Source organism: Dryas octopetala, chromosome 2, assembly GCF_963921425.1.
Source record: "Dryas octopetala chromosome 2, drDryOcto1.1, whole genome shotgun sequence".
Lineage (NCBI taxonomy): Eukaryota > Viridiplantae > Streptophyta > Magnoliopsida > Rosales > Rosaceae > Dryas > Dryas octopetala.
Genome location: NC_141367.1, coordinates 1,331,092 through 1,356,367, shown reverse-complemented (window position 1 = coordinate 1,356,367; position 25,276 = coordinate 1,331,092). Strand labels below are relative to the sequence as shown.

Here is a 25,276-nt window from a genome sequence, read left to right as displayed (position 1 = left end):
CTTGATAATTAAAAAAAAAAAAATTGATGTTTTAAGTATTACATTATTGACCATATCTCGTACACAAATAAAAATCAACTTAAGTGCATTAGTCAATAGATCTACTACCTTCGTAGGTGATATACTCGATCAACAATAGTATCACTAACAGCGTTACAGCAAGTCGGTTTATTGTTAAACAAGATTATTAAGAGTTCTTATCCCCTCTAAACCATAAAATTCCATAAAATTGTAACTAAAAACTACAAACATATTGATTGATCCATCGATTTTGAAGAGATTGGAGAACCTCAACATGACTTGCCTTTTATAACAATGTGGAAGATGGAATACATATGATTTTATCACAATCACGTACACAATTACTAAATTAGGACAAAGGTATCTAGCAAGCTAGCTTTTAGGAAATTGGGGAATCCAAGTCACCTACAAGTACAGCTGCAGGTAACCTGCGGACGCTAGACTATAGCAGATATTGTTTTTCATTTTTTATTTTTTTATTTTTTTGTACCCCTACAATTAATGAAAATAGAGAATCCAAAAGAAAAAGTACAGATGATAAGATTCAAGTGGGGCATCACGAAGAAAGAAATTAACAGCTCATCTGAGCTTTCTCTTCAATTACTAGATTTCATGATCATGATCATCATCACATGCTGGCGGTGTTTGCATGGATAAAACTGAAGATCTGCTGAACCGAGCTTGCTATATCTTCAGCCGTGAACCTCGATTCACTCCCAACCTGCCCATCATATATAACCACATTAAGTAACTCCTAATTAATTATATAATCAACTATATATGGAAATGTTCATTTTTTAGATTACTAAAACTGAATTATTGATTAGGTTAATCCTTAATTGACTATGTAGTACGTGCAAGATTACCAGTTCGACAACATAACGTTTGTTAATGTTATGCTATTAAACTGCAAGAGCTAGTTCATGGATCTATAATGAATACAAACATACATACACGTAGTACCTTGACATTAAAGGAATATAGAACAGTTTGTTCGATGGTGGTAATGTTGGTGTGGAGGATATTAAGCTGCAAATCCTCAAGGGCAGCAATGGCCTTAATGAGCTGGCCTGGCCTTCTCTGAGACAGAATCTTGATCATGGCATCAAACCCTAAAACCTTCACTTCCACATCTGCAAAGCATGACTTGTTCTCCGCCGTTTCTTCACGAACCCCAGCAGTTTCAAACTCCACCAACTTCATTGCATCATTAATTGGAGGAAGAGCCAAAGCCCCAGCTGGAAAAAATGGTACTACTGCTCCTTGATGAGCACCTGGCATGGCAGCAGAATCAGCTGCAGCACCACCCACCTGTACCTGTCTTGCACCTTGATCTCCTAAGAGCCTTCTCCTCTTCTGAGATTCCAAGCACTGAAGGAGCTGCTCCAATTCTCTCACAAACTCTATGGCTCCACCAATTATAGAAGCTTGATCCCCCTATATATTCATTCAATTAATTACCATTCAAAAAAATAAATTAGTACAAAAATATTCTATTATCAGACAATTTGGCAATGTATAACAATTGTTGGATTGTGAGTCTGAATTATTGATATATATACCCTTTGCACGTATGAGCCGGGCATGAGGGACCTGAGGACTCCAAGATGCTCATTCATTTGCTTCCTTCGATTCCTTTCGACCGCGATATGAGTCATTCGCTGGCTCTCAACTTCCTGCGTCGTCTTAGTAGTTCTTGGTCTTTTTCTTTTGTTCTTGGGCGGCTCTGATACTACTCCTCTAGGGTTATTTTGAAGATATTGATCTCCGAGGAACCGGAGCTGCTGCACCGAATTAGTACTACCTGAAACCCGGGCTTCCTGATCATCCTCCCAAGCCCCTTCTTCTTCTTCTTCTCCTGACCTTGCCTTATTTAGATCTTCCATGCTCAACCCTGTGAATCTCTCTTCATGATGAGCTTCTGGTCCTGCAAGCTGCGGAACAATGAGAGATTGATGATGATCATTATCGTCGTCCAGCTTTTCGTTCAAAACTGGAAACTTAAGGAAGTAAACAGGGTCAATCCCAGCCGCGGATTCTTCTTCTGAATTAATCTTGGTTTGGTTCAAGGCCAACTTGGGTCCAAAATCCGCAAACTGCATCACATCGGCAAAGCTCAGTTTATCGAAAGAAGTAGTACTTGAAGTACCACAATACCCAGCTGGAGCTAGAGCACTTTGTTGTACTAGAACTGGTTGTTGTTGTTGTTGTTGTAGGTGCTGATGATTATTGAGCAAGTAATTGACCATATTTCCATTGTTGTTATCACTTGAAGTCTCGTTGAGATGAGACTTGAGCTGCCCTTCATGATGATCATGGTGATTATGATGATCTAAGGTGTAATCCAGGCCGTTCAAGCTAGGCGGCATAAAAGCCTGGTGCAATAATTCATGATGAATATTATTAGAGCAAAAAAACAACATGGTGATGATGAAAAGATTTGTCAACAAAAAGAAACAAACAGTGGGATCGAGAGAAAGCTTATTTTTGTACCGAGTAGTTGTTCTCTTCCTTGTCCATATATATATAGTGACGACTTTAATCGAAAACCCTAAGGGAAGCTGATCGATCAATTCAAGTAAGGACAAACCCCAGTGAATTCGACAGGGTGGGTAATATACCTGAAACAGTGATAAAATTAATGCATGAAACTACGGACCGTAAATAAATTAATTAGTATATAGTTTTGGATACAAGACAATATGATGATAAAATAGATGATGAAGACAAATTATGTATATAATTAACAATAATCATGAAGGGTGCAGTACTAGTAGTACGAACAAACCTGATTGGAGGGAGAGAAAATGATGCATATATGGAGTATTCCAAGTGAATGTGAAAAATGACAAAGACAGTGAAAATCAAGAGGGAGGGATTAGCTAGTAATGAAAGTTGAAGAGGGAGAGAGCTTGTAGAAGATTTTTGATGAACTGAAAATGTTAGATTTGGACATATACGTTGTTCAGCTCTGTCTTATATGTAATGGGGCCAGAGGCTGCACTACGTGTCAGAGAGAGAGAGAGAGAGAGAGAGAGAGAGAGAGAGGAGCCTGTGGGGGATTAATTTGTTGGTCACAGTTGATTCACCTCACTTTCACGACCTCCTTTAATTTATGTGTGTCACATGCTAACAGCGCCTCTATTACCCTCCCCCATGACCCTTATTAAGGCCCGGCTCAGCGGCTTGTGAGTTGTGATGAGGATTTCGTCAATTCAACTTTCAACTTTTCAAACAGATCACATGATTACAACATTCATGATCTTATTCTTCTTTTTCTAATTTCTTTCTCTGTTTTTTGTTTAACTTTTTTAATTATATGCATTGGATGGATGTGGTCTGTATGTTGGATTATTTATGACCCTCATTGTATGAAAATTAAAGAGAAAACCAAGCCAACCCTATCCGGCTGGCCGAGTTGGAAGGGTTGCCCTGTGTTTCAGTAAATTTGTCCATCCTTATTCTGCATACATTTTCTAATGCTACGATGAAGGTCAAATCTTAAACAAATATTAGGAATGTCCCAACTCCCAAGTGGTGAGGAAGAGTAAGAAAACATAATTAAATAAGGATAGGTTAATTAAAGGTTCTATCCCTTCCAATATATATAACGAAAAACAAAATAGGAATGTTCATATATAGCGCATGCATACTAGTATGTAATTTAATATAATACAAAATGTAGTTTCATGATCTGAGTTGTCTCTATTTGATCCCCTTCAAGGATCATTTTTTGCAAAAAAAAAAAAAAAAAATAATACATCGGTATCATTTTGCCATTTGATTATATGTCATCATGGTCAATCATTTTGGTTTTTTATCGAAAATACTAGTGTTGGTCTCTTTGGTTATACAACTACGGCTACTAGTGTTTGTCTCTATGTCTTTTGATTTGAGTGAAATTGCACAATAATATCTTATTGATTTAATTTTTTTTTTTTATAGCAAATTACAAAAAAATTAATAAAAAGTTTCAATATTACAAATAGGTCAATACAAAATTTCCTATCTCATATTAGTCAATGATATATTTTGAAAAATTACATTTTAGTCAATGACCTATTTCATTTTAATCACTAAGCTCAATCCACTTGATGATGTTATGAATTTTGGTGCATTGGAAAATACTAATTTGCCCATCCCTTTTTTTCATTACTTATAAGCATAAAATTATAACGTTACCCTTAATTTAGTTTAAGATATAGAAATGGAGTACAGTGTATATAAATGAGATTTAAGATTTAAAATTAGGGTTTCAGAGCTTATCTTAGGGTTTAGGTCTCTGCCCTTATTATATATATGGAGTATGTTAATGATGAGGGTTTGAAAACTTTATTTCTCATCCATAAATCCACATGCATTATTTCAAACCTTCCCAAACAAAAACAACGTACGTCAATCCATCGAAACTTCATACCTATCCATCGGCCATGCCAATCCATCAACACCTCACGCCGATCCATCGACTCCTCACGCCAATCCATAGGCGCGCAGAACAATTGCAACTGCAATTACCACATTACATGCATTTGCACTCATAAATCTTCTAAAAGCTATATATTATAGGAAAATATTTGGGTCACCCTTTGGGGGTACCCCAAGGTCCACCCTCCCCCCGAAAATAACAATTTCGGTAATGCCGGCGCATGATCGGAACCGTTCATTTTTTAGATCACCTATTATAGATCATCTCTGCAAAAAATCAAATCAATCGGAAATCGTTTGGTTATATAACTGTTGTCAATTAAGTAGAAAAAATTGATGGTTTTCAATTAAAGAGTGATTTTTTGGCCAAACCGTTAATTTTTTCTATTTAATCAACAACAGTTATATAATTAAATGATTTCCGATTGAGTTGATTTTTTGCAGAGATGATCTATAATATGTGATGTAAAAAGTGAACGGTTCCGATCATGCGCCGGCATTACCGAAATTGCTATTTTGGGGGAGGGGTGACCTTGGGGTACCCCCAAGGGGTGACCCAAGTAGTGTCCTATATTATATACATACCAAATGGCATGCTGCGAATTAATATTGAAACCCAATGTACAAATGGTAGGTCGCTTGGTGTCGAAATTGCGAGTGTAATACCGCTGATAGACTACTACGACAAAATTGACAATTGAAATTATATGAAACTCATAAAACATGACCCAAACTATAGAGACTATAAACATACTGATTTTTTTTTTTTAATTGAAAATGATCAAAATTTTGACTAGGCCTACCTATCGGTCGGTTCGGTTCGATATTGGGGCCTACAAAAAAAAAAAACCAAAAATTTTGGTATTTTTTTGTTTCGATATTTTTCGATTCGGTAATTTTTTGTAAACTTCAGTTTTCGGTTCAATTTCGGTAATTTTGGTATCGAATACTTTCGGTTTACTTCGATATATCTTTAGTTCATTTTCGATTTCATTATAATAATATTAATTATTATATACCAATATAAATTGAAATTTAATCAATAGAAAATTAGAATTAAATACCAAATTCCAATAATTTTTTGGTATAACATGAAGACCATATAATATTTCAATTGAACTACCAAATTTAAATGTAGTTTTTTAGATTAGGTCACAAATATGTTGGCCCCTTTGATTTGAGCCTTTTTCATTTAACATTTTTATCCTTTGGTCCACATATGATGAGTGTTAGTTAAAATTTTATAAGATTTTGACAAAATTGCCCTTGAGGCTTTTATATTATCTTGAAAATTTGCTAATGTAATCTTAACTTCACATTTAGTTGTGACTGTACGACACTCACAACTTCAAATTTAGTTGTGACTAAACAACAGTCACGTACATCTAAGTTGTGAGACAGTCAGATTTAAATTGTGACTTAATTGAATTTTTTTTAGAAAAATTATACTACAATATACAATATAGTATAAATAAAGGTCAAAACAATACTTGTACTCAAAATAATATATAGTATAGTGGTGTGAGTTGTCTCTTTCAATTTACCAAGACAGTCACAACTAAGTTGTGACTGGATGATTGATTTTTTTTATAATACACTATAGTATAAATTAATGTAATATTATTTTTATTTTTTTATTGTAGTGGCATGTGATGTAATATTTGTAAATTCTAATATTTTTTACTTTATTAATTTGTTTGACTTTTCAACTAGTACCTAATCTAAAATGCTATTTAATTTTGGTACCTAAACTAAAAAGTTATTAAAATTTAATAGTTAAAATCAATGGACCTTTTAATCAAATATGATGCATAACATATAATGTTTGATGGATATATATATATTTGCACGAGTAGTATTGGTTGTTTAGTATAGTACTAATATTAATATTAGTCATATATACTCGTATAAGTAGTTTAATAATATATATTAGTACATATCCTATTAATTTAATATGTATATATACCGATAAATATGAGTAGATATATCATATATATATATATATATATGCATTGCTTACCTAAGATGAGATTCTTATTTTTCTTTAAAATAATAACGTTTATTTTATTAGAGAATGACTATATATCTTAACTCACACTTTTGATAATATTAATATAATAACATTATACAATTATATTTTCTTATAGTTGTTTATAATATTAGTAATTTAATATATATTGTACCACTAACATAATAGTATTATATAAGCATATATAACTAATTAAATTTCGGTAATTGTTTCAGTTTGTCAGTAATAATCAATTTAGTTTCTTTCTGTAATAATTTTCGATAATTGGTCGGTTTACCAACTTTTTTCAAATTTTTTTGATTTTCGATTTTTGATTTTCGAATTGTAAAAATCGGTTTACCAAACCAAATAAATTCGATCGGTTCGGTAAAAACCAAACCAAATGGCAGCCCTAGTTTTGACTGATCGTAACTCTCTCACCACTTAGAGCTAAGTAGGTAACAAAGAGTAAATATTCCTTAATTTTTTTAAAAAATTTCAAAGAGTAAATTGAGTAATAAAGTTATGGGCTGAGTTCTTTGGCTTGGGGGCAGGATCCCATTGTTGAATCTGACCAAATAAATGACGCAACATAGGTGATGAATCAAAACGAACACACACGAAACCGTAGACGCATTGATCCTCTAGACTGAGAATACCCAGAATAGGGGCTCTATAGACATGTTGATCCCGTAGGATACCAAGCTGATAGAAGGGTTGAGAAAGATCTCAATTTCATTCATAAAAAAAAACTCCCAATTCAATTCCAAAATATTGTTTAAATACTAACCAAACCCTAGAAAAGGTTAACGCACAAAATAAGAAAAGCAATAAATGACAATTATAAAATTGCCCCAAAATCTAGTAAAAAATCCCAAAAGTTGAATGTCTTTATCAAAAACCGCTCGAGCTTATTATCCTATGCAAAAATCGGCTCGAACTTATTATTCTTTGAAAAAATTAGCTTGAGCCATTTTTCCAGATTTGTGTCGATCAAGCTGAAAGAAGTGATTCAGCACAATGCAGGCGGCATCAATAAAGCTAATTGCTCTCTGACAAGAAGCACGTAGCTTCATTCCTCTTTCAATCAGCTTACTTCTTACATAGACATAGCGTTCATGCTCACTGTAAGTACACGTAGCTTGCATTCTCTTCTTATATACTGTCCCGTCTGCCTTCTTTACGTCTTTCGCTTGAAATTCACAAAATAATTCATGTTTCTTTTATGCTTGCTTAAATTTTCTATTCTTGTAGAATTTGAGTGATGCTTGAATATTACTACTCTTTCGTATATCGATCATCAAATTTGTCCATTTCAACAAATTTTCTTAAAAAGAAATTAAATGATTGAGTCTGTTGAGCATAAGGTCTTTGTTGGAATGGCCAGTCGAAATTTTGGGTCAGTCTTATCTTAACATCTCTTACCTTCTGACTAAACTAATCTGAGCCGGCCAAGGTGGTTATATTTTGTATCCATAATCTTCTTCCACTTAAAACCCACATTTTACTTGCTGAGTATGTTGTTGACTTTTTGTCATTATCTAGTCTTCAATGCAGGGTAGTAAACTAGCTTGATGTTTTGTGGCCTCTACTTAATCTTGCAATCTGATATGTCCCATTTTCCATTTGGTTTGAACTATTAACTTTCTTGCAGATATTGTTGTTCCTATTTAACTCCTCCTTAATCCAATTCCTCCTTAATTAAATTCCTCCTAATCTGATTACAAATTAGTAAACATACCACCAAAGTCTTTGCTTCAATCAAAATTACTCTCAAGTGAGTAGTTGAATAGAATATAATGCATTTTATGCAGGGGTATTTTAGTAAACGGGGGAATGACTCCTCCCCACTTCAATTTCTTTCTATCCTATTTTCTTTCTCTCCAATTCTTTTTCTTTTCCAATTCATGTTAGTAAATGTGGCTTTATTTCACAAGTAAAATACTGACACAAGTGCAATAACACCATTTTGAATCCAAGTTCAGGATCCTGGCGTTATTGTTTTGTTATTTATTGAAACACCCATAGGAGATGAGTATCTTGAGTGATTCTTCATAGACAGACAATATTGGTCCTTTAAAACTTGACTTGATACAGAAGATTGTTGGAAAAGTAGGTATGAACATTATTGCTTACACAGCTTCTACTATTTATCATATCAAAAATATTTGCTTATTCTCATTCAAGCTAGCCTTGAATGGTGTTATGTACTATAAAAAGGAGCCGCAATGGAAGGGTCTTAGTGTAGAGGAGCCGCTCTCTTTCATTACATATTATTGTGGAAGATCTGAAAGCTATGAGCTCCAACAAGTTATAACTTTATGAGTCACCAAATTTGCTCATCAAAATAGTTCACCAAATGATGCTTTACCACACATGTCATTACGTAACTTGTTAAAAATAAATGAAATTCAGAATGAGACTATATAATCATTAAAGATGATAACTCAATTGAAACTCATCAAAATATTGAATTGTATACCTGCAAATTAGAATTTTAACAGCAAGTAAAACAGGGAAGTCAACAAGATCCACCGCATATTCAAAGCGCCATTCTGACTGTCAGAAGATAAATAAGTTGACAACTAAAACTCAGAATCAAGAGGTGTATTCAAAGGGTTGAGGAGGCTGAGGTTCCTCGTCAACTGCCATGGCTGCTGCTGATGCAGAACCCTGCTGCTGTCCTGTTGCTGCTCCACCAGCAGGTGATGCTGCAGAAGAGGGTGTGTCTGTAAGTGAAAGCACCTCAGGTTCAGTAGGACGCAGGTCTCTCAATAGAACAAACCCTGAAGGTGCTAACTTGACGGGCACATATCTGCTCTCTTCCAGAAATTTAATGTATTTCTCCTGAGCAGGAACCACCCTAGCTGGATTGGTCAAAATCTCAAAAGAAGGTTCAGGCTCTGATTTCTTCTCTATTGGGTTATCAACCTGCCAAAGGGAATGTGGGATTTGGATTAAAAACAATAATTATGTCATAAACTAACGATAAGGTCAATAGATCCCAGCATAGTTCTTTCCTTCTAACTGTCATTAGTTTGGACCACAACTCTGTGTAAATATATCAGAGAAGTTGGAAATAATTATGGAACAGTTCAAACTGCTACCAGTTTACGGCATAAAACCAATAGCAATCTTTGAAAAGATAAATAAATTTTAAGCAATAATCTCATAGCAATCTCCCAAGTCAATGCAAAATTGGAAAAGGGAAAGGAGGGAGGAGGAAAAATGTGGGATGGGACCATTATGCCCATACTGGTTACCTGCATTGAATCTCCGTCTTTCTCACTAGATGATTTTCCTTTTCCAGTACCTCCACTAGCAGATGACGCCTCTGCCCCAGATAACTTCTCAGCATTTGCCTTCTGATCTGCTTCTTTCTTGGCCCTAGCTTTGGAAGCCTTTGTTGTTGTTGAAAGAACAGCAGTGGGGAGTTTTACAGCTGAAGTAGCGGTTGGCACAGTGGTCGGTTTTGGATATTCAAACAATGAAGGTTTTGCATGTGACAGGAACTCAAATTTTGGAACTTTCAGGTCAGAGTTCAGTCCAATCAAAGCTGTTGGTGAGAATGACAAGCTCAAAAAATATATGAGGGGATACCAATACCAAAATTGGCTGAAAACAGCAAGGCCAACGACTGCAGTGACTTTATCATGTTTTGTCTTAGAAAGCAGTCTGATTGTCACATTCCTTCCACCAGCATCAAGAATTCCAGAGGCCAAGATTGCTCCCATTTTGCTCATTGTATCCTCATGCTTATCAAGAATTATTTTCTCCAATTGCCGCCTATAATTTTTTTTTTTAAAGAATGAACAAAAAACGTTTAGTTAGCAAGGTCTGTTGAATTTCAAACATTAATGTTACAATTATATATATATATATATATAGAGATTTTCTCTAGAGAGGACATCCGCAAATTTCAAAATTTGCGGATGCCGACACAGTGCTAACATGAGGTAGACAGTGTGTCGACACAGATGATGTGCTGCAGCAAGTTTTGGAATTTCGTGTCGACACATTGTCTACCCCATGTCAGCACTGTGTCGGCGTCCGCAAATTCAAAATTTGCAGGCATCCTAGAGAAGGACTATATATATATGTAGAGAGTCGGGCAATTCTGCAAAATAAGATGGCACCGTACCTGAAAGCTCCAACACGAGAATCACTAGCTTCACTAATCTGGACCATGACCATAGCCATAGCAATGAGGGCACCTTGACGCACAAAGTCAACAACATCTGAAGTCAGAGGCTCTAACAAAGATATGGCCTCACTCAAGCCAGTACCGGCACAGGAAATGCCAACTGCAAGAGCAGCACCATACCGAACATGTGGGTTGTAAGACTCAGATAGCAGGGAGACAATTCGAGGCGTCTGCAGTTCACCAGTGCAATTTTTGAGATACAAGGCATTTATAAGACCAATAGAAAAGGCAAAAAAGGGACGCAAGCAACACCAAATTGCTTTGGGACAAAACAGCACATGGAGCATCAGAGAGCATAGCAAAGGACAAATAAGAAAGTACTAACCTGCTCTGGCTCGGAGTACAAGACAAAACCAAGTGCTAGAACAGCAGTCCTCCTGACATCATCACTCACATCTGATACAGCAAAATGCAACAGCTGGCGAATGGCCTTGTTGTTTGCTGTCCCTCTGTAGGCCAATGCCAATGCGTACATACCACCATAACGTAGTATAGGATCTTGATCTCTTGTCATCTGCTCAATTAGTGTGTCGGCTTCTTCTTCTCTTCCATATACCGTCAGTGCAATCCCCAATGCTAACCCCCTGTAACATACAATACACAGTTAGCAAAGACCAAAGCTGAAAAGTGCCATTTCTACCACAGATTGAGTTCCTAGAAGCACAAAACTAGGTCATGTAATTATCTATACCTGATTATCTTTTCATGCTGTGTCTCATGTGCATAAGCAAGCATCTCACTAGCCTTCTCACTTGCAGTTCCAACCATGAGCAAACCCATACTAATCCCAGCAGCTTCACCAGCAACGGCACTGTCAGTATAAAGCACACTTTTAATGTCATCATAGATCTCCTCATCTGCAGTTCCTAAAGCTGATAAGCCAAGACCTAAGCACGCACCATGTTGAATAACCTGCACCAAAAGATCCCATCAGAAAAATTTGGCAATGAACTAATATGCACAAAAAAGATGTGATCACTAATTTATATAGTACACACCTCCACATTAGTGCTGCGTAGACTATCACGAAGAAATTGCTTGATGCCCTCACCATGGTTGGCATGAATGAGACCCAGAGCATACAGAGCACCACCTTCTGAGTATGGACTTCCACCACCACCAGCCCCACCCTGAGGCAAGTAAGGTGCCATCAGAGATCTTCCCTGCTGCAAGTGGCCTCTGTGAATAACACCTAACCCTGCTGTTGCACTGAATTTAGCCCAATTTGTGGCTCTGCTTAACCAGTCCTGACAATTTGAAGAAATGAAGTGGTCAATATTCACAACGAATAAAATATACAATTGCAAAAGGTGGTAAAGGAAAAAGTAAGATAATCGCTTCACCAGATTCTCCCTGAGAAACGTGTCCACAGTTGTTCCAGCATGCATAATTGCATTAGAATAGATCGTTGCACTATGGCATACACTATTTCTCATCTCGACAGACTGCTTTATTGTCTTGAGAATTAGAAGATCAGACCTATATGCAAATAACAGAAAACAGTCAAAGCACTTCTCAACCACTAATTTCCAAAAGAGACACAAGTAATTTATGAATTAGTGAAATAAAATACATGGGAAGAATATAGCATCCTCACTTGTTATGGCTGTACAAAAATTGTAAAGTCAACTGTATTGACGTCTCTCCAGACAAAATTCCTTTAATTTTTGTCAGCCTCTCAGAATACATCACTTCATTCGGATCTTCCTGCACAGTCACATGAGAAGTAGAACTTCCATCTGTCATTTGAACATCATCTGGAGCAGAACTTTCATTTTGAGCAGCTTCATTGGATTCGGGCTGTGTAGGCTCTGGCTGCGTAGATTCTGAAGGTTGAGACTTGGGAGCTGAAAGGCGATTTCTCACATTTAGTAGAAAAGCTTGGTGCTCATTCTCTATCAGATCAAAGGCTATTTGAAATGCCAAGAGGGCATCATCCTTGTTTTCAGAGCGCAGAAGCTTTTCCAATATGCTTGCAACACCTTCAGGTTCATCCAAGAACATCAGACACTGGCAAATGCTCAAGTAATCTGGAGAAGGCAGCTTTTGGTACACTTTGACAAGAAGACGAAGTATCTGTACAAAGAACCAAACAAGGACAAATATCCGTCACTATCTTAAATAAAGAATGTTTGCACAATGCCTGACTGGATTAATTCAACCAACATACCCCAAAGCCTTAAATAAAATGTGAGAAATTAACAATGTAAGAGTCATATAATCTGTGCAACCTAGCATATATGTGCACCCATAAACCAAAACACCTTAAACAATAGAATTTAAAATTATTATCGTGGAGACATCTGAAGTACATTAGACAAACAAAACCAAGGGTGTCAGAACACCGTCTAAGAACTTTGGCGAAATTGTATTGTATTGTACCATCATAGTTCTATACAAGGAACCAACAAAATATTAAAAGGACATGCTTTCATTTATTTCTGTATCACTGCATGTTTCTAGAGAGTATCTTGGCCACGTGCAGCATTACAGAAACATTATATTAAAAGTATGATGGTAAAAGAAAGAGATACCAAGTCACATGTATTAGAAACACATATTCCAACAATGTAACGTTAGTGAATGGGCAAACCCTTACCTCATGTCGATATTCTCTAAGATTAACAAAGGAATGAGAGACATTGATGCAATATGACACAGTTCCTTGAACGTTATCACTTTTTGTGATTGCTTCCTCAAGCTTATCCAATCTTCGACATTCAATTGAAATCCCCATAGCTTGTTGGTATTTTCCATCCATGATACACCTAAAGGGAAAAAAAATGGTAAGAAACCTAAAGGTACTGAAGTATTGCATTTAAATACATTAGAGGCCTGCATACTTATTAAGCATTCTCTCCACAATGGCCTCCAACCTAGGATCCACAATTGCTGCTTCAGCATTTGACTCTGCTGCCTTAGACTTGAGACTGGCATACTCATCTATGGCTTTAGCTGAGGAGAGGAGCCAACAACCGAACATGTCATGTAAATACAGTAAGGTATTGCATTCTCAAGGTTCCATATATCTAGTCCACTTCTAACAAAATGATGTAATGATTGGTAATGAAACAAAGCTGATTATCCAGTTTAACATAACTTAAACTACTTGCATCGATCTTTCCTAGTTTTTTTTTCCCTTAAAGTACATCCTAGATCTCACTTCAAAAATCAGAGCCAAAAGAAGATTGTAATTTTTAATGCCTAAGAGTGATATCATACAGTATCTATTACATAAGTATAAAATAACATAAAAACATTCTTACCAAGAAGAGTATGAACATAATCAGAATCTTCTGATACATCAAATAAGGAACCAGCTCCAAGGGCATAGGAAAGGGAGTCATTAAGTTCACCCAAATAATAGAAAACCTGGAGTGAGAAAAAAAAAAAAAAAAAAAAACATAAGCTATGTGAAGAAAAGATCAAAGAAGTAAAACTTACATATTCAGGAGGAAAATAAGCAATTTACACCCAAGAATGACTAATAGAGACACAGACTTCAAAGTCTACCTGTCAAATTTGCATGCAAGTATTTTTTATTACTAGTAGGCTCAGCCAACAGGGTTCGCAGTGGTCATTAGAGTTTCCCTGATCTTATTTATTTGCAAAGAAATTGGTATTGAATTATGAATTTACCAGGAAAACACTTTGGAGACACTCAGACAAGTAATTTTCAAAGAGTAACAACTGATTTGGTTCATGACACACTAGTTCCAAAAAAAAAAAAAAAAATCAGGCAGCAGAGTAGTTAGTTTTACCTTTGACACAAGCAATGCAGCCAGTTGTCTTTGATGTTGATCAAACTCTTCATCTTCATACAAACTTTCTCTGTGCAACCAAATGAAAATTATAGTTTTTCAGGAATTAAAAATCCAAAAAGACAAAAGTTACACTAACAAATTTTTGTATTGGAAAAATACCCAAAATGTCATAATTTGAAGGTGAGCATAACTAAGGTTATAGAAGTACAATAGCATAACTAATTTTTAACAAACTTTTGATGACAAGACAGAATCAAAAGTTTTCAATTCATCTATTAAAAAGATTGTCAACATAACTAAATAAGAACAGAACAATGAAAGTCAAGCATGAGTGAATCTAGGAAATCACCATTCAGACAAGCTCTTAAGATTCTGAGCAAAAAACATAGTATTTGGTATTAGATATCTCATACTCTTTCATCATTATAACACGAAACACTATTCATTTTATTATAATCATATTACAAGAAAAGGAATATTGCACCCAAACCAAACATGCCCTCAATTATAGTCACTGAGATAGAAGTACAACATGATCTTTCCTCTCCTTCAAACTGAATTAATTGCAACTCAAAATGCACCGCAATGTTTTTAGCTCTTCAAAATTAAAAATGAAAATTCTTTAGAGTCCAACAGTCCATGGGTGTCATTAAGGGTCCAGTTTACCCAGAGATGGGATCCGAACAGAGAAAAAAAAAAAGTAAGAAAGAAATTCAAGTAATATTTCCTAGCAGATCCAATCAAAACCACCAGTAAAACCGAAACCATAAATTCACACCTTCCAGTTTAATTCCACAACACTTCTCATACTTTATTCCTTCTCTTTATATGTATTTCCAAATATAATAAAAAGTATATGCTACATTAAATTAAAGTTCAGATACCAGAAGATCTACCCGAGTCAGACAGTGTGCAAATACCATTGTAAAGAATCCTTTCTAGAGATCAGGCAAGGGTCTGAAAACAAAATAACTTGCTACGAACTTATTGGCTTATTGCATTATTTACTAGGCTCGTGTATAATTACTTTGTATCTTATTCACCTAATCCTATTTTTCCTAGCTAATAACTTCAACATTTCAGGAGGCATTCACTAATCTAGAGGGAGAAAAAGGATATAAGGAAGATGTCAAATAGGGAAAGGTCTACCAGGTGCACTGAACACTGACACCTGGAACCAAGTACCATCCTCAATCCTAAAGCAGATGCAATGCAAACCTTGAGCAAATATAGCCCAGTTAATACCTCCCAGGTACTATTCTTTCTCTTAAGTACTTTGACAGTCAATGTTTTTTTCTTTTGTTACATTGGAACAGATCAAACCTTGACCTATCCTAAACATAGCCCCATGTGCTTTTTGACAGTCAATGTTTGAAAAAGCAAGCAGCAAAATAATTAAAGGAAAATTGAGTTGCATTTCATCTCTACGTTCAATGTTCCATTATCAGGGCTTAGAAATACCAACGCCCCCATCCGCATTCTTATTTCTCATCGCCGTTTATGAAAGATGGATGCTTAACTCCTTACATTTAAGGAGGCATTTCCTGTTTAGAAATGAATCAAAATTTAACACGTGTCCATTTTGTTATTCTTTGTTTTCTTAATTTGAAATTCCTCTTTGTAAGTCTAATTGTGATTGGCTTGTAAGGAGACATGGCTCCTTACATGAAAGGACCCAAGCATTCTTTTCCAAAATTCCCCAATGAAGATAGATATATGGAAACCCCAATATCTGGTTTCTTATTGCACAACTATCATCCACATAGACACCACTCACTTCCAACACCACCCAGAAAGTAATTGCAAACCCCCAACACATGAATCAAAAACCAATTCTTGATGGAAAAAAAACCCTAATTTTATTAAACGGAACTAAAAATAGAAACCCTCATTCAACGTACGCAGAAGTTTTGAGTTCTCACACATTCTTTAACAAGTACAAACAAAATGCACAGAACAAATCCAAACAATTCTATTAAGAAAACTAGCACACACAATTAGTTTAGCTGACTTTAAATTTTCCTCAAATTTTGACTTAAAGTTCCGAATTTTGTTTTAACGAAGTTTCTCACCTATCACAGAGATCAAGGAAAACCAAAACCCTAATCCCAAAAAATCAACAAAAACAAAATAAATTGAAACACAAGAGTAAGAGAGAGAGAGTACATTATGGGTACGCTGGTGGAGATCTCGGGCCAAAAGCCGTCGACCAACTTGTTGAGGTTGGATAAAGCGTGGAGCTTGAGCAAGGGATGGCTCTCGTTGAGCATGGCTAGTAGCCCCCCAGCTGAGCTCACCGTGGCCGCCATAGCTGCACCGACAGGGATCGATTACACGAGCCCTAGGGTTCGAATTGGGTTCGCTGGGATTTGGGTTTGAGCGACTGTAGATTCGAACCCTAACACCAAGGAGTAGAATAATAGAGACAGAAGAAGGTAGTAAAGATGGTGGAATGCGCTCGTCTTTTTTGGTTTTTTGTATTGGGGTTCAGTTTCTTATTATCACTTTAATCAGTCTCTCAAAGACTTCAAAGTATACTTACCCAACAAGTCAAAAACAAATTTCAAAATACAAAATACAAAAGGGGGAGACGGGAGACCAAAAAAAAAAAAAAAAAGGGCTTGTTTAAAATTTTTAGAGATTTGGTCCTTTAATTCTATAATTTATTTACTAAACTCAAGAAATAAAATTTCGATGAAAATTTTGACGAAAATTTCGAAAATTTTTTAATTTCGACAAAAATTAGATGAAAATTGTTATCAAAATACGTAAATTTTGAATAAAACTTTACCATATGTTTATTTAACATATTATCTACAACATTGATAAAAAAATATTGAATAAACCAAATTAGTTAGTATATTTCATGTGATATAAAATGAACATAATGCATGCTGAAAGCAAATACTGTTAAATAAAATTAGTATAATGAATAAATAAAATTAGTATATTATTTATACTCTATAATCTATACATTAAACCTTATATACTTTATATACCATAATACTCTTTATATTCTATAATCTATACATTAAACCTTATATACTCTATATTCTTTAAGATATATATATATAGTATAAGATATTAGGATTTAGGCCTTCAGAGTTGTTAGTTTCTAGGATTTGTTATATTGGCTATTTTCCTTGTCAAAACCATTGTATTTATTTTCATTTAATCACTCACAAGCTCTAGGCTAGATTAAGGACAAGATCAGTTGTATTGAACAAGTCAAGAATGAACAAAGACTCAAGGTATACTGCACTTCATTCATTTCAGGAAAATAACAGTTTTTTGTCTATTTGACTAGTCATTCACTGAACATAAAGAATAATGTTTTTCACTTACAGTGGCTGATACTTATGTGACAGTCACTTCAGTGGGGCTATTTCGGGTTTTGCTTATTAAAGCTCATTTAATTGAAAGCTCATTTTCTGTTTTTCTAAACATGCATGTGCACAGTACATGATTTGTTATCCCTCACTGAATCAATCAGATTTGATTGCATCTCATTCTTTCACGCCACTCACTCACACACACTTAGCACTATTCATCATCTTTTCCATTTCTGATTTTTGCAAAATAAAGCAATATTTGATTTTACAGCTCCTCAGTCCTATCCTTAGCAATACTAGGATACCTCTCTAGGACAAAAGGAATATGCCCTTTATTCGTCTCTTGTGGACAGCCATTGAATGGCTTCCACGTGGCTTGGGCAAACATGGAAATGGCGTGTGTGGTGTATGGGTATATGTGGGATTGGTTCAGACTTTTTCATGTATGTTGATGAGCATATTTTCAGTGGGTATTTTCGTGTGTTCATACTTGGGTATTTTAGGTGAGTGCTCATTCTTTCAAGTAAGAAAAATGCTTTGGATTTTCAAATATTAAATGATTTTTTCTTAACTTGTTTTTTTGTCTAAAATCTGAATGGGTTTGAGCTAGTGTGTTCTAAATCTCTTTCACATATTCACAAACGCTATCATTTAGATTTTAGATTAAGGATTCTCCATTAGCCTTTTCATGTCTTTTGCTTGAGAAGACTAATTTTTAAAGAATCCAAATTTGCATATCATGTTCATACATTGAAGAATCTGTTGGGCTTGGTGTGAATTAGTGCCATGAGTTGATGAGCTTGGAGTTGGACTGTCTTCTTCATGAATGACCGATTGCCTTGTTTATGGAAGTTGCACAAAGGGGTAAGAAGCTGCCACTTAGTTTAGGACTTAGTGATTGAGCTTGTGTGTTGTATGCTCCCTTTGTATTGAACCTCCTCTATAATGGATTGCCCGGTCAGCTGAAAAAGACCCTCAGTTTTTACCCTTTGTGGTTTTTCTGGGTGAACATCTTGTGTGCATTTGTCTCTATTTTGTGTTATTATGTTTACTGACTCACTCAACTTTTAAACACAAATCTGCACTGTAGTTATATGCTTAAAATTGCTATATGTCATATGGAACTGTTTAGCTAATCACACACCACTGTAGTTGTGGATAACACTGGGATGCCTATTGTGATGAGTCCTCTGAGTGTATAGGATGTCACTTGATCCTTTGGTGTGTTTGATTTGTGTAGTTTACAAAAATTATTTTTGATTGACAAGTCAATTTGTGTCTTCAGATTTTAGCCACTGTGTCGTCAGAGTTTTATTTGCTTGATTAGTCCCTGAGTGATCATATAAAACAAAAACTGGGGTCCGATTACTGACAGTGGTTTTAATCAAGTTAATTAGGTAGATAAATCACCTAATACAAACTTTCAATTGGTATCAGAGCGCTACTCTAAAAGCAAATAGAGAGATCCTAAGGTGTTGTTTGTTTTTAGGTGTGTCTAAATGGAAAGAGATCGAGTTGCAGGGTCTTGCAACTCTCCTCCATTCTTTGATGGCAGCAACTATGCTGCTTGAAGAGAGAAATTTGAAATTTTCCTTGATGCCTATGACGAGTTGACATATGAGTATCTCACTGTTGAGTGGATTCCTCCCACTCGAACTGTTGATGGGATTGAAACACCTAAACTTAGGTCCGAATGGTCTTTAGCCGAAGTCACGGCCTCTAGCTCCAACAAGAAGGCTAGAAATGCTATTGTCACTGCACTATCTTCCTCACAATTTGCACACATACAACATTGTGTCACGGCTAGGCAAGCTTGGAACAAGCTTAGGGTTGTTCATGAAGGGGACAAACAAGTTAGGTCACTTAAGCTTCAAATGGTACATGCCAAATTTGAAGAAATTAGGATGAAAGAGTCCGATTCATTCTCCGAGTTCTATGAAAGGTTGGAAGCCTTCACAAATGAAGTCATGTCCTTAGGTAAACCATATGAGGAGTTTACCATTGTCCAAAAGGTTCTTAGATCTCTACCTAAGAGATTTCAATTTAAGAAACATGCAATTCAAGAAGTCCAAAATTTGGATGAACTCAAAATTGGTAAATTGGTAGGAAAGCTTAAAACTTTTGAGATGGAGCTTGAAATAGATGAAAGGGACATCAAGAAGTCAAAGGATATTGCTTTGCAAAGTGTCAAAGAAATGAGTGCAAACTTGAGTGAAAAATCATCAACGTCCGATGATGAGGTTGACTTGTTTGTCAAAAAGTTTAGGCGAATTCTTAAGAATAAAGGTAGAAAAGCTAGGACTAGTGGTAACAATTTCAAGGACTTCAAATTCAAACCTCAAGGAGAGAATTCATTTGTGAGAAATTGTAGTGAGGAAGCCTAACTTTAAAGAAGGAAGAACAACCAAGAGAGAAGTAAAATGTTACACTTGTGGTGGAATATGTCACATAGCAATTGAATGCGCAAATAATAGAAAGATTATTCTTCAAGTAAGAATAAAGCCATGAAGATCACTTGGAGTGATAGTGAGTGTGAGGACTCAAATGATTGTGAGTCTTCATCCGACATTGAGGGTGATGAAGTTGCGTTTGTTGCATCAATCAAGGAGATTGAACAAGTTGATGGTGGGTTTGACTCAGAATTTGCTTATGATGATGAGTCTTACACTGCACTCTGTAATAAGTATGACTTACTTTTCACCGAAACACTTAGCATAAAGGAAGAAAATCAGAAACTAAAGAATGCTAAATTGAAATTGAGTGAGATGATTGAGTCATTAGAGAGTGAATTAGAAAGTGTGGTTATCTTGAAACAAAATCTAGAAAGTCAAGTCAAAGTGCTCAAGGAGAGCAACATCTACTTTAAATCTTCGAATGAGAAACTTCAAAAAGAAGTACATGATGCAAATAAGAGCATTGTTAAGCTCACCATTGGGGCTGAAAAGGTTGATAGGATGCTTAAGATTGGAAAGCATCATGGGGACAAGACCGGTTTGGGTTTTAGTGAAAATAGTCCTAGTGTATCTAACACAAAGACCATTTTAGTCAAGTCAGAATCTGATCATGGTGTCAAAAAGGGTCTAGGTTTCATTGATATTGGTCAAAATGCATCTCATTCTAAGTCAAGTCAAGATACACCAAGTGTCACACAAATTGATTGCTCTACTTCACATAGAAAAACAAAGTTTGTCCCCGTTTGTCATCATTGTAATGTAAAGGGTCACATTAGACCAAATTGCAACAAACTTAGAGAAAAGAAATCAAATGAAGCAAAGAGAAGTATTTCTCTATAAGAGCAAGTGAACAATCTACTCAAAGAGGTAACCAAAATTGCCTTACTTGTCACCCCACTTCCCAAACAAAAGTCAAGTCCAAAACAAAAATGGGTTGAGAAAAATACCACCAAATGTCTTGTGGCCATGACTGAATTTTCAACCACAAAAAGAAAAATGACTGGTGTTGAGGAAGTATTTACTTCACTAGCACCTTATGATGGTGGTATTGTCACTTTCGGGGGTGGTGAAAAGTCTTATGTGAGTGGTAAAGGAGTGGTCCATGTTCCTAGTGTACCCAATGATTGATCTATCTTCCAATATTTGTGCTTCAATGTCAATTTTATTTTATGTCTAAGTTTGCATTTTGCATAATAATTGGAGGATATCAACAGTACACTCACACTCTACTTGATTTCAAAAAGGGATCTTTGCACATAAATTTTAATATGTCACTAAGCATAATCTCTTCTTCTTGTCAAATGTTAGCTTTGAGGTCTCTTTCTATTTAACACTTTGTCATGGTCAATCAAACTTGTTAAATACTTTTCAAAGACAATATGCAATTAGCCTTTCAACATAATTCCTCCTTTGTGACCCATCTTAAGCTAAGTTTTCCTCATTTGAACAAATGTGCACCATACAAAATTTAAAAAAAAAAAAAAAAAAAAGGAAGTGTGACCAAAGAAGTCACGGCCCTAGGGAGTAATAAGGTGTTTTTGTGGTGTTCTAGGGTAAAGAGTCGCAAAATTGGACCAAATCATTGCACTTAATATGAGATGTGCCTAAACAAAAATATGAAAATAATTTTCTCATAGCCATTGTCATGAGTTGAAAAACTTTGTTTTTAAGAGTTGAAATTAAAAATTTTCTTGAGTGGTCAAATTCTAATCTCTTTTTGTGGATGAAACTTATCTAACTTTTTTGTTGTCTTTGATATTGTTTTATTCCTAGAACAAGACTTGATTGCTTACCATGACCTCCCTATATCCCAAATGTGCTCATTTGATAGTAAAATCTTGCAAAGTTCTCTTTTTCATATCAGTTGGAGTGATATAGATGTGTTTCAAATCCTTTCATGAAAATTTCATGCATTTAGTGTCCTTTGGTTTCAATTCAATTGTCATGTTTTAGTTCTAAATTTCAATAAAACAATGAAGCACAAGTGTTTGGAAGTAAGATCTTTGATTTCTAAGTTCTCTTATTGTGTCAATTGTCATTGCTTTCATCTCCTCTAAGATTCCTCTATCTATTTGTTAAACCATATGGCTGTTTTATGTTCCAGTACGAACTTTGTCCATTTTGACTGGTCTGACAATCGTCAAATACAGTCATTTTAACAGGTCCATTCAGCCTCCTTGGATTACTGTTCATTAAAGGGCATTTCAGACTTTTCAGCATGCCTATATTCTTCTCTAGCTGTCCCTCATATTACATGTCTATATTCTGCAAGCCCGGTATCGAGATGCTGCAGTTGCTGCAGATTATCAGCTTTATGGGGAGTTAACATTTAGGGGGAGTTAGTCTTTAGGGGGAGTTTGTCTTTAGGGGGAGTTAGCATTTAGGGGGAGTTAGTTTTTAGGGGGCGTTCGTCTTTGGGGGCGTTCGTCATTGAGGGAGTTCAAATTTTAGGGAAATTATGATATTTACTTTAGTTTCTTTTTTACCATATTGCCATTGATTTTTCTTGTATACTTTTCCAACTCTATGTTCTCTTGAACTTCACTCTTATTTTTCTGTGTGCCCTTTTGTCTTTCCATGACAAAAAGGGGGAGAGTGTATTTGTTTAATCTACATTGCTTGCTGTGTTTAAACTGCATTGGTTGTTGTACTATCATATTCTGTGTTGTGCAAGTACTTCTACTTGCAGGTACATTATAACATAGTGTTGGGCTGAGTGTTGAGACTCTTGTGAGGTGAATGAGTTGATGTTTTGTCAAGGAAAACCAAAGGGGGAGATTGTTAGTTTCTAGGATTTGTTTTATTGGCTATTTTCTTTGTCAAAACCATTGTATTTATTTTCATTTAATCACTCACAAGCTCTAGGCTAGATTAAGGACAAGATCAGTTGTATTGAAGAAGTCAAGAATGAACAAAGACTCAAGGTATACTGCACTTCATTCATTTCAGGAAAATAACAGTTTTTTGTCTATTTGACTAGTCATTCACTGAACATAAAGAACAATGTTTTTCACTTACAGTGGCTGATACTTATGTGACAGTCACTTCAATGGGGCAATTTCGGGTTTTGCTTATTAAAGCCTATTTCATTGAAAGCTCATTTTCTGTTTTTCTAAACATGCATGTGCACAGTACATGATTTGTTTTCCCTCACTGAATCAATCAGATCTGATTGCATCTCATCCTTTCACGCCACTCACTCACACACACCTCAGCACTATTCATCATCTTTTCCATTTCTGATTTTGCAAAATAAAGCAATATTTGATTTTACAGCTCCTCAGTCCTATCCTTAGCAATACTAAGATACATCTTTAGGACAAAAGGAATATGCCCTTTATTCGTCTCTTGTGAACAGCCATTGAATGGCTTCCACGCGGCTCGGGCAAACATGGAAATGGCGTGTGTGGTGTACGGGTATATGTGAGATTGGTTCAGACTTTTTCGTGTGTGTTGATGAGCATATTTTCAGTGGGTATTTTGGTGTGTTCATGCTTGGGTATTTTAGGTGAGTGTTCATCCTTTCAAGTAAGAAAAATGCTTTGGATTTTCAAATATTAAATGATTTTTTCTTAACTTGTTTTTGTACCATATACCCTTAAAAAATAATAAAAATAATAACATATTTCTTTGACAAGACAATGGTCAAAGGGCTTTCTTTAGAAAAAACAAAGCCATAAGGTTTTTTTTTTTTTTTCAAATAAGAAATATTAGAGGACTAAACTCTAATTTTCTGTAAATTTTTCGAGCTTGAGCTTGGCTTAGTCTAACTTGTTTCTTATACGAGTTGAGCTCGAATAAGACAAAAAAAAAAAATCGAACCTAATACGAACTCGAGCTGTATCAAATTTATTTACATAATTTTATTTAAGGTATTTCATTAGCTACATTTTTTAAAAAATATTAATTTATATTGAACATTTTCTTCTTAAAAGTATTATAATATATTAATTCAACTTAGGCTCCGTTTGTTTGACCGGAATCATAGAATAGGAACAGTAATTGCACTCCTATTCTTGTCTATCGCGGAATGTAATGGGTTTTCAATTCCTATTTCAACGTTTGAAACGAAAACATAATCAAAGTTAGAAGAAGACTTGTTGTTTCCATTCTAGTGTTTGGTGATATTTCCAATTATATTTTCTAATTTTGCTAATTGACATATACCAATATAGTAGGAAAGATATGTGCCAACATTTCTTATTTCTCAACGTTTTGTAATCTTTCCTATTATATTTTCTAATTTTTTAATATAGTCAAATAATAAAAGAATATATATGGTAATTTTTACATTCCAGATTAATTATGGAATAGAAATACCAACTCCCCTTATGGTATTTCTATTCCTCCTTTTTTATGGAATTGGTTTACAGTCAACTAAGGTCAATTCCTTAGTTTTGTTTCATTTTCAGTCAATCAAACATCAAATCTTCTTGGAATGGAATCCAATTCTCATTCCAAACTTTGGATTACGGTCAAACAAACATGGCCTTAGAGTTAATATATATTTTTAATTAAATTAGGTAAGCACCAAAGACTTCTTTAAAATGTCATATAGATGAATATATATGGTTTCCTTAAAATACAATTGTACCAAATAATTTCATTTAAACATTTATAACTATATGGTTTCCCTAAAATACGAGCCAAACATACCTAAGTTTTAGTTTGGCTTGTTTCTTAAATGAGCGAACTTCGGCTTACAAGCCAAGCTGAAACGAACCAAGCCCGAACTGAACTCGATACAAACTCGAGCTGTTTCGAGCCAATTTACAGCCATAAACGGGAGACTAACTAAGTAAGGCCTACTAGATAAATATCTAGATAACTTCACAATTCCTCAATTCCTCACCATCCCAATAAATATATATATATATTTCTACCCAAGTAAAATAAATTTCATAAATATCATGCATTTCAAAGTACAACCAATTTTATAACTAAACTAAATTTAATATACAAACTAATTAATAAATTTTACAATTAAAAACATACAAACTAACTAGTAAATTTTATAGTTCAAAACATACAAACTAACTAATAACTTTTACAATTAAAAACATACAATC

At 35.1% G+C, this 25,276-nt stretch overlaps 2 protein-coding genes across 3 annotated transcripts; both read right to left on the bottom strand.

The window, feature by feature from the left end:
• Positions 1–272: 272 nt before the first annotated feature.
• On the bottom strand, positions 273–2,949 carry FMA (basic helix-loop-helix (bHLH) DNA-binding superfamily protein). 2 transcript variants are annotated; one of them, XM_086232706.1, is made up of 5 exons: positions 2,810–2,949; positions 2,515–2,642; positions 1,584–2,396; positions 985–1,458; positions 273–742 (listed from the first exon to the last, which is right to left on the bottom strand). In XM_086232706.1, the coding sequence occupies exons 2-5, from the start codon at positions 2,539–2,541 to the stop codon at positions 650–652; spliced, it is 1,407 nt and encodes a 468-aa protein (XP_086088832.1). In that variant the 5' UTR covers positions 2,542–2,642; positions 2,810–2,949; the 3' UTR covers positions 273–649. The 2 variants fall into 2 exon arrangements, with proteins under 2 accessions (XP_086088832.1, XP_086088831.1); XM_086232705.1 differs by lacking the exons at positions 2,515–2,642; positions 2,810–2,949 and having other exon boundaries at positions 1,584–2,444.
• Positions 2,950–8,881: 5,932 nt separating this feature from the next.
• LOC147292377 (26S proteasome non-ATPase regulatory subunit 1 homolog A) lies at positions 8,882–16,914 on the bottom strand. The gene is made up of 13 exons (XM_086232694.1): positions 16,589–16,914; positions 14,420–14,489; positions 13,925–14,030; positions 13,502–13,613; positions 13,258–13,426; positions 12,256–12,734; positions 12,002–12,137; positions 11,657–11,905; positions 11,350–11,570; positions 10,984–11,242; positions 10,596–10,828; positions 9,718–10,240; positions 8,882–9,385 (listed from the first exon to the last, which is right to left on the bottom strand). Exons 1-13 carry the CDS (start codon positions 16,729–16,731, stop codon positions 9,053–9,055), a joined length of 3,033 nt encoding a protein of 1,010 aa, XP_086088820.1. The 5' UTR covers positions 16,732–16,914; the 3' UTR covers positions 8,882–9,052.
• Positions 16,915–25,276: the final 8,362 nt, after the last annotated feature.

Bases quoted from the DNA above. Each gene is read 5' to 3' on its own strand.
- LOC147292377 (XM_086232694.1), bottom strand. From the start codon at position 16,731: ATGGCGGCCACGGTGAGCTCAGCTGGGGGGCTACTAGCCATGCTCAAC. The intron at 13,427-13,501 runs GTATGCAGGCCT...TTTTCCCTTTAG, and splicing joins GTGGAGAGAATGCTTAATAA to GTGTATCATGGATGGAAAAT. The intron at 12,138-12,255 runs GTGAGGATGCTA...ATTTGCATATAG, and splicing joins TTTTTGTACAGCCATAACAA to GTCTGATCTTCTAATTCTCA.
- FMA (XM_086232705.1), bottom strand. From the start codon at position 2,444: ATGTTGTTTTTTTGCTCTAATAATATTCATCATGAATTATTGCACCAG. The intron at 1,459-1,583 runs GTATATATATCA...ATGAATATATAG, and splicing joins CCGGCTCATACGTGCAAAGG to GGGGATCAAGCTTCTATAAT. The intron at 743-984 runs GTACTACGTGTA...TATGATGGGCAG, and splicing joins TATATTCCTTTAATGTCAAG to GTTGGGAGTGAATCGAGGTT.